Source organism: Eptatretus burgeri, chromosome 11 (assembly GCF_056783735.1).
Source record: "Eptatretus burgeri isolate ZD-2024b chromosome 11, Ebu_testis_v1, whole genome shotgun sequence".
In the NCBI taxonomy this organism is placed as follows: domain Eukaryota; kingdom Metazoa; phylum Chordata; class Myxini; order Myxiniformes; family Myxinidae; genus Eptatretus; species Eptatretus burgeri.
In genome coordinates this window covers 96,558,610-96,568,020 of record NC_140971.1, presented here as the reverse complement: position 1 = coordinate 96,568,020, position 9,411 = coordinate 96,558,610, and the positions used below count along the sequence as shown (strand labels likewise).

General features: G+C 43.5%; 1 protein-coding gene across 1 annotated transcript in view; it reads left to right on the top strand.

The window, feature by feature from the left end:
- Positions 1-9,411, top strand: part of TSKU (tsukushi, small leucine rich proteoglycan) — a 44,723-nt gene that overhangs the window by 34,595 nt on the left and 717 nt on the right. Inside the window, exon 3 of the mRNA XM_085847530.1 lies at positions 8,214-9,411. This exon is cut by the window's right edge and continues 717 nt beyond it. Coding sequence (XP_085703656.1) covers positions 8,224-9,348 — 1,125 coding nt within the window. The 5' untranslated portion in view covers positions 8,214-8,223 and the 3' untranslated portion in view covers positions 9,349-9,411. The remainder of the gene's footprint in view (positions 1-8,213) is intronic.

Here is a 9,411-nt window from a genome sequence, read left to right as displayed (position 1 = left end):
ACAGCGACAGGAGAGGAAGTCTGCAAGCCATGAATGGAGATTGCCTTGGATACCATAGGAAGAGAGTTTGGTGAGCAGCGCAGGGTGCCAGACCTTGTCAAAAGCACACGATATGTCTAGGCCCTAGGGATATGGCTCTGATTTCATGTCCGGCATTGAGGACCTCCATCCATTGTTGGAAGGGCAGAAGCAGCATATCCAGTGTAGAGTGACCTGGTCTGAAACCAAATTGATGATTAGAAATCAAGCCATTGTAGAAGAGGAAGGATTTAATGTCTGAAGCGATGATGGATTCCATAACCTTGCTAAAGATTGGGAGAAGGCTGATTGGTCTGTAGTTGCAGGGATCTGTTTTTGCACCTTTTTAAAGCAGGGCAGTGAGGTTTGCTGATTTCCAAGCAGATCGCAGATGACCTTGAGCAAATGAGAGGCTGAATAGAACAGAGAGAAGGTGAGCAAAAGCAGAGGAGCAGGCTTTGAGGACACGTGGGCTGATGCCGTCTGGACCGGTTGCAGAATCTGAGTCGAGGTTTGACAGCAAGCTCTCCACCTTGTCAGGAGAAAAGGACACAAAGTCCAGGGACAGTTGGGTGCGACTGGGTAAGGTGGGTAGAGAAAGCGATGGGTTTTGGACACAAGATTTTGTTGCAAACACCAAGTGTAGGCATTCGTCCTTTTCTCGTGCGTTATCAGCAGTGGAGCCATATGAGGTAAGGGAGGGCATGGAGGGGGAACATACACCAGAAACAGATTTGATTAGATGCCACCAGGATTTGGAGGAGGGAGAGAGGTTTGAGAGTTCAGACTTGAGCTTGGAAAGATGTTGTTTTCTGGCTCTCCTGAGGGTAGATACACACTTGCTCTGAGCTTTATGGAAGGAACTGAGATTACCCTCAGTTGGGTTTGCTTTCCATGAGGCAAAGGCAAGTTGGTTCAGGACAACTGCCTCACCACAAGCTTCAGTGTACCATGGGCGGGAGGAAGGGTAGGATAACTGAAGATGAGAGGGGATAAATCTGTGCAAGAAGGAGAGCAAGTTTTTTTGAAAGAATTCCCAGGATGAGTTGATGTAGGAGAAAGTAGAGATGGGAGACCAGTCAAGAAGTTTGATGGCTGCTTGGAGACCCTGCCAGTCGGCTTGAGTGAAATGCAGACTCCACGGCGGTGAGGTGGTTCTCTGATAACAGCCAGAGATATGTCCACTTTAACAAGCACGTGATCAGAAGAACCGACTGGAGTTGAGGAAGAACAGCAGATATTTTCAGGGAAATTTGTCGAAATCAGATCCAGAAGAGATAGAGAACCATTGGTTGAGAACTGGGTCAGGAAATTGACCGATTGAGTCAGTCCCAATGAGTCATAGAAAGCTTTTGCTGGAGTGCCATGACAGATGAGAGAGGTACCCACACCTCGCCAACTGGCATGATGACAATTGAAGTCGCCACATATGAGGAAGAGAGAGTTTGGATGAGAAGATAGAAGTTGGTCCATGTTTTCGGACAGTGTGGTATAAATGGAGTCATCACTGTTTGGTGGACGGTACAGCATACATACAGTTTAAATATGAGGTGAGAGTGGAGGGGAAGCCATAGCCAGAGATATTCCTGGGAGTGAGGGCAGTGCATGGAGAGTGAGGAATGGAGTCTTTGATGAAGAGAGCAACTCCACCAGGATGAGGCTCAGGTCTGTCATACCGGAGGAGGGAGTAAACAGGCATAGATACTTGGGAGTGAGAGACGTCTTGAGGGAGGAAAGTTTCTGTTGTGCAGATTATGTCTGGTTTGTCAGTGGCAACCTGTATGGAAAGATCTGTAAGGTTTGAGCGAAGGCCCCGGATATTTGATGTCCACACTGTTAATGAATAGGGAGGGGAGGAGGCTTTGGGTGCAGGGGATGGGGGGAGATGGGGAGGGTAGGACAAGGGAGGAGGGGGGAGGTAAGGAGAGTTGTTGAAAGAGTGTGGAGGATTGCAGAATAGTTTGGGGAGGGGGCCGGATGAGTAGGACAAAAGGCTCTGTGGTGTTGGGGGATATGGGAGGGCAAGAGAGGGGGCCGAAGGCAGTTGAGGATTTGAGGAGGTGGAGAGATGAGATGGAGGTGAGCGGGCAGGGGAAGGAGGCAGCTTTGTGGATGAGAGGGGGGCAACTTTGAGAAGGGGGAGTGAGGGGTGTGAATGGTGGGAGGGGGGTGAATGGGGAGTTTTTGAGAAAGGTGAGAGGGACGCTTGGAGGAAGAAGAGTGTGATGGTTGCCTTGAGAGGGAGGGGTGAGAGGGGTGAGTTGGGACTGAAGTTGGAAAAAAAGAATGGTTGATGGAAAGTGAACATTCATAGCAAACTGGGGTTTTTTAATTTTTAGTTCAGAGATGCGATTAAACACAATTCTTGATGGATGTAATAAAGGTGAATTAAGAGGATGGAGAGAAGAAATGCTGTAACATTTGGATTTTTTACGCAAGAGTAGAGGGAAAGATAGATTTGAGGGCAGTCTGTTTAAACAGAAGAAAACTTGTGAATTATGATACAGTAATGAGAACCACACATGTGAAAGAGGAAGATGAAGCATGATCAGAGATAGTTTTTATTTTTGTTATTATTATTGTTTGAGAGAGTTTTCATCAGATTAGATCATAGAAAGGTTGTAGAAAAAATTGTGAGGTGATTGGTGAATTTGGATCGGTAAACGCAGAGGGTGGAAACGGATCACGTGGTTCTGGGAGAAGCACGTAGCTACGGGAGGTGTATACAGGCACTCCTCACTTAATGACCTACCTGTTTAACGACCGCCCGGACTTACGACCAGCTCTCCGACCAGTCGGTATTGTACGCTGTATGAGAACTCTGGTTGTGGAAACGGCAGCGCGGCGTCTCAGCGTCAAGCATCTCATCTCGCATCACCCTTTCTCAGTCTCAGTCCCGCAGTCGGTCGGTATTCACTACACTAGCTGGTGTGTAACTAACCCCTCAATGGGTTAGCTGTTGTGTTCTTGAAAGTGAATGCGGCTATATTAGAACTGGAGGGTATGGACCCGAATGTTGAACGGTTCACAAAAGTGGAATGGCAAATGAATGAACTTTTACGATGCTGTATGAACTTTTTTTAACTTTAATGTTTTTTGGAACATCATTTTTATAATTTTTGCTGATTGTATTTTTATATTCTGTAATATGTAAGAGTTATGCAAGTTAAAACAAAGTTATCAAGTTGGAGTTTCCTTTAGACCTTTTCTTTATTCAGAATAAATAAAAACGATTTCCTGTATTTACAGTATGCAAACCTAAGTAATGTATATTAGAGCTGATTTCCTCTATTCTGTTTATTACAGTATACAGTACACTGATGTATAAACATTTAAAACTATATCCTCGCTTATCGACCAATTCGCTTAACGACCTAGTCGTAGGAAGGGAACTCGGTCGTTAAGTGAGGAATGCCGGTAGTCAAAAGTGAATTTATTTATTTTAAATAAGGATTGCGTACATTCGGAAAAGGGAAGGTTGAAGTAAAATCGTGAAGGTGTATGGTGAATTTGGAACTGTAAACGCACAGTGAAGCTGCTGGGTCGACGAAACGTATCAGGAAGGGGGTGGAGAGAGACACGTGGTTACAGGAGGTGTATCGATAGAAAGGATACAAGGAAGATTTTTATTTTTTGATGTATTTTTGAAGAATAGGTAAGATTCAGGAATGGAAGGTTGTAGGAAGAAATTGTGAAGGTAATGGCAAGAGTGGGTCAGCTCAAGTAGAATAAAGATGGTGTGCTGGCAGAAAAAGGAAGAAGAAGAAGAAGAAGAAGAAGAGGAGGTCGAGGAAGAAGAGGAAGTAGAAGGATCGAGACTCATGGGTATGCAAGGAGAAAGGTAGTTTTTTGTTTGTTTGTTTTGTTTTGGATTTAGGACAAGAAATAGTGTTTAGATTGGGTGGGATGGGGGATGTTGGGAAAGTAGGGAAAATAGGAATTGAAGGTAATAGGCAGAGAATGAAGGTAATAGGCATCCTTCCCCCTTCCAAGGGGGAAGGATGGATAGGCCTCAAGGAACTCGGTAAGACAAGGTCGATGAAAACTCACAAAATAGCAGGATTTTTGAAACAAAACCGAACTAGGAGCACACAGTAACATGTAGGTGAGAAAATAAACAGTTAAAATGGGACAGATAACAACCGGAAACTTAACTTTGAGAAAGTCATTAAAGAGCCCTGAGAGAACCTGCCGACACTCCAAACCCAGAACCGGAAGTGATGTTGTCTGATTTGGTTGGTGCAAAAGAGGGGTGTATTGTTTTGGAAAGAGAGGGCTGGAATGTTTTGGGATGGAAGGGTGCATTGGGGGAAGAGGGCTGGATTGGGGGGAAAGGAGTGGAATGTTTGCAGATGCAGAGATGGATTGGGGGAAGAGGGCTGGATTGGGAGGAATAGGGGTGGAATGTTTTGGGGGTAGAGGGCTGGAATGTTTCGGGATGGAAGGGTGGATTGGGGAAGAGGGCTGGATTGGGGGGAATAGGGGTGGAATGTTTTGGGGGTAGAGAGGTGCATATGAATTATACTTGTGTTGGCTCTAATATTGTACAAGTTAAAATCTGATATAGCTTCTGTACCAAAAGTTTGTTTTTTCATTTCAGATTGGTCACTGTGGGCTTCATAATAAAGAAGCAAGATATTATTTTATGTAAATATTAATTAATCTCATTTGGCAGTAAAAATTTCAAAGTCATCCAAAAATGGCATTAATCTAAAATGTGCAGAACGCAACATATGACGTCTACAATGAATGTTAACATTTTGTGTCTGCTTTTGATATTATTATTTAGGAATATAATTCCCTCTTATCTCAAAATTCTTCAATACAATGGCACGCTGTATTTGAAGTTTAGTATTTAATGCTTATAAATATTTTTACATGTGTTTATTATCACACATAATGGAGGAACACGTCTCCTTAGTCAATTTCTAAGCATTTAAAAATGAACCGCTATGACTACCGACATGAAAACGAGAGAATTGTCAGCTTACCAGCCATGAGCAAACAAATTCCCAAGGCCAAGGGTGAGGAATTGCATGAATTGTTACCGGCTCAACAAAGACGGAACATTCCAATTGGTTCACATACAGTTACTATTTCTTCAAGATAAAGACCATGTGATCAATCAGAAAAAGACTATGGAGCCCTGTTATAGGAGATGAATGTGTGTCGAGTGCAAGGTTATTCATTTGAGCAGTTTAACAAGATTGGAGGGATAAAATGGAGATGTCATAAACATACTATATTGGGTTAAAAAGGGGGGGAAAGCTGGGGAAGTTTGGCAAGAAAAACCACGTGGAGCCTTTTTGGCAAATCACATGACATTATATTAAATTGATTGGCACTCGGTAGAGGGCATACCTCCACCGGGCTGAATATGCACTTTATATGCACATATATATATATATATATTTTTTTTTTTTACAATATATATATATATATATATATATATATATATATATATATATATATATATATATATATATATATATATATATATGTACATAGTCGAGGCTGGAGTACTAGTACACTGAATGTATCAGGACAAAAGGAACAGCAGAGAGGTGAGGAAACACCAACAGTGGAGCCAAAGGCCAAGACAAAGGGAGGCGGACAAACAATGGGTGTGGGGAGGAATGGGGGGCAGGAAAAGATGCATGGGGTGGACAATATGGATTCATCAGGGAACTCTCAGGAGGAAAAACTGGAAATTGGAAGGAGGAGGGGTTGGAGTGGGTTAACGAGGGAAGAAAAGATCATGGTTTTGGATTGGGGATGATCTGAGATGGTGGTGAACAGCTGTCTAGAAGACCTGGAGGGAAGAATGAGATTGACGAGGATGTGGAAGTTGATCCCACAAGTGGGGAAAAAGAGGAACAAATGAGTGGAGGTGAGGAGTGATCCTCGGCTTAGGCAGTTTCACCAGGAGGGGGTTTATGGTGGACTGTGTGTGCCCTGCAGAGAAATCTGGGAGAGACAAAGCACAGAAAGAACAGAGGTTGCAAGACCAGAAAGGAGGGGAGAGAGAGAGAGAGAGAGAGAGAGAGAGAGAGAGAGAGAGAGAGAGAGAGAGAGAGAGAGAGAGAGAGAGAGAGAGAGAGAGAGAGAGAGAGAATGAATGAATTAATTGACCTGACCTGTCTGCGATAGTGAAGTGATCGTCCCAGAGAATCAGCTTCATCATGGGAGATGCCAATATTCTTGAAGGCCTTGGTTTTCACGGCATCAAGCTGAGCATGATGTGAGGCAGGGGAGCCAGCCCAGAGGGATCCATCAAGCTGTGGATGAAAACCTTGTCAGTGGAAAGGAGTTCAGGTGTGCCAAGGAAGGACTTTGTGCAACGGAGGATGCCCAGTCGGCGGCTGGATTTGAAGGCCAACTTTAAAAATTGAATTGCTCAAGAAGTATCATGGCTAATAGTGAGACCCAGGAGTTTGATTGACTAAACTTCCTTGGTTTACATTTTGTATCCCACTCATAGGCTGGATCTGCATCTGGACCATAACCAAAATCTAATCAGCTTGTTCTTGCCACCCACCCAACTCATCCACCAAGTTTCGTCCAAATCTGTCCATAACTTGAGGTATTGTGCAATACAGTACAGTGTATCGTTTTTGGCCCTATCTCTCAATGGTGAAGAACCACTTAAAAATTCTAGTATCTGGATCTGGATCTTCACCAAAATTGAATCAGTTTGTCCATGTCACACACTCAACCTACCCACCAAGTTTCGTCTGAATCTGTCCGTAACATTTTGAGATATCGTGCTCACAGTCAGACAGACAGACAGGAGTGAATACACAACCTCATCCATCTTTGGTGGCGAAGGTAATAAGCCAACAACAAAAAAGAAATGCACATAGAGGTACAGGAATGATCATATGGGATGTTTAACAGAGAAGGGAGTTCATGACAACTGCTGTAGGAAAAACTAAACTGATGCTACTTCCTTATCTTAGGACTTAGGGTAATGTGTATAGTTAACCTTTAACAGTGTCTCTTCAACAGTGTGTAGAGTTGACCTTTAAACAGCAGAGCTGGGCACTCTGGAACATACTATGATGGGGGTTTTATGAGTCGGTTGTATTTAGTGTGAAAGGTTTTGGTTGGTTTTGTTGAATTTAAAGGGAATACAATAAATGGAATTAAGATCTGTCTGAGTGGAGTCGTCAGGGCTGACATGTGTTTTGCAACATGGGCATCGTCTGTTGATTTTAAAGGATTATAACCATAGAGCTGGATGCACGGGCAAGGCTTGGGAAGTTCTAAAATCTAAGGAGTGCGAGATGGTTACAGGTAGTCCTGTGTGGAGTATTGCAGTTGAGGGTTTCACACTGCCTCCTCCATGAGCGCTTCCACCAGTATGAGGTGCCTCGTTGAGGGTAATAGTGGAGAGCTTCTTCTTCTTTCTTATGTAATACATGGCTGCAGGTAGCATCATTTTCCAGGGAGCAGCTGTGCCACTGATGTTATACCCTCTGTAGATGAGAGCAGGAATTTGTTAATTTGTTGAGGGTGCTGACTATAACTTGATTAGTCTTCATAAAGGACACCATGCGAACTTTAACATCCACTGACTAATGCTGGGAGATGGGACGCCCAGTTTAACGCCCATCCGAGGGACGACACATTGATGTCTCGTCTGACCCTCAAAACACCAGCATGACAGTTTATAGCAGGATCAGAATTCAAACCCGGGATAGACAGCTCAGCGGGGAGTGCACATATCACTCAAGTATCCTGCCACCCCATGGGAGAGCCGAGACCTACAGACTCTATTGATTAGTTGGTTGTGCCGTGTTTCCAGATGGATGGACAACCCAAAATTGTAATTAATTGTGACTAACAATGTACGGTAAATTTATGTCACTGTTCTCGTTAGTCATGTCGTTTACATTGTGATCCCCAGCAATACAAAAATCCTAATTGCATATTATAAATTTGCTCTTCCGCCTCGATGAGGAATCGAGCTGATCACGTATGGGGGTTTCTGATCAGAAAGTTGAAAATCCATGCTTATTATATTGAATGTTTTCTTAAAAAAAAATAAAGAAGATTCCATTTTCAATTTATCACTAAATATCATTGTTTCAGACAATACTTTACATTTGCCCTGAAATTTTTTTGTTTAAATGACCTTTTAAGGAGAATTGTTCTTGAACTTTTGGTACTCTCTCCTATCCCTCCCGCTATAGGCCGTAGGCAATGACATGCATCATGCCGGTGTTAATTTCCCAGCTGTTGCTGCTACCGCTGCTGCTTTTGAACATCTCCAGGACTTGGTGCATCCGCAATGACTGTCTTCCTGTGTGCCGCTGTCACACACTGAGTTACGGTCCATTTGAAAGTTTGCGTCTTACGCACGTGGACTGCAGTGATCAGTACAGCAACTCAGGTGGAAAGTGGTACAACGCTAGCATCCCTAAATACCTGCCTCTGGACTCAATTTCCTTGGATCTATCTTCAAACAGACTTAATGCCTTGAAACCTGGGATGCTTCATGGTCCTGGTTATACCACTCTGACAACACTTGACCTGAGCAGGAACCCATTGGAGCATTTGGGACCAAATGTATTATCTGGCCTATTTTATTTGGACTTCCTTAATCTTAGCCACACTGGTTTACAAGTTCTTGACCTAAGAATGCTTCAGGGACTATCTCTGAGTGATCTCGACCTCAGCCACAACCGCTTGCAAAACGTTTCTCTCGACACCTTCGTCACAGGACGGATTGGCAGGCCTCTCAACCTTCGACTGTCTGACAATGGCCTCACATCTATTATTCGACATACAGGTGGCACAAAACTAAAACTCCGATTCCTGGATTTATCCCAAAATCTCCTGAGTGTTGTACCAAGTCATACACTGCAGGGACTACCTCTCAGGCATCTTGATTTATCTGAAAACTTCATTTCCACTCTACCACCCAAAGCTTTCGATGGCTTGTCTGAGCTGATTCACCTCAATCTACGTGCTATGCGAGGCCAGCTGTCATCTATTTCCCACCATGCCTTTTCAGGACTTATAAATTTGCATGAAATGGACATCAGCGGAAACCCAGCTCTTGCAGTTTTATCACCTGATATATTCCAAGGACTGCATTCACTACGGGAGCTACGGATAACTGGAACCGGTCTTGACAACATGCCTTCGGACACATTATCAAAGCTTCCTGCTCTACGACTGCTCTCAGTTGGTAACACCTCCTTCATCTGTTCCAAGCTTCCACTTATTTACCTGAAACTGCTATGGACAGGATTTGTGCAAGACAGAAGGGTTGCCCAAGAAGGTGTCACATGTCATGTGATATCTCCTAATGGAGAAATCTAGGGATAAACAAACTTTTAAAATTGAAAATGATGTTTGAAGATTGAGAAATTAATGAGAGCTTCA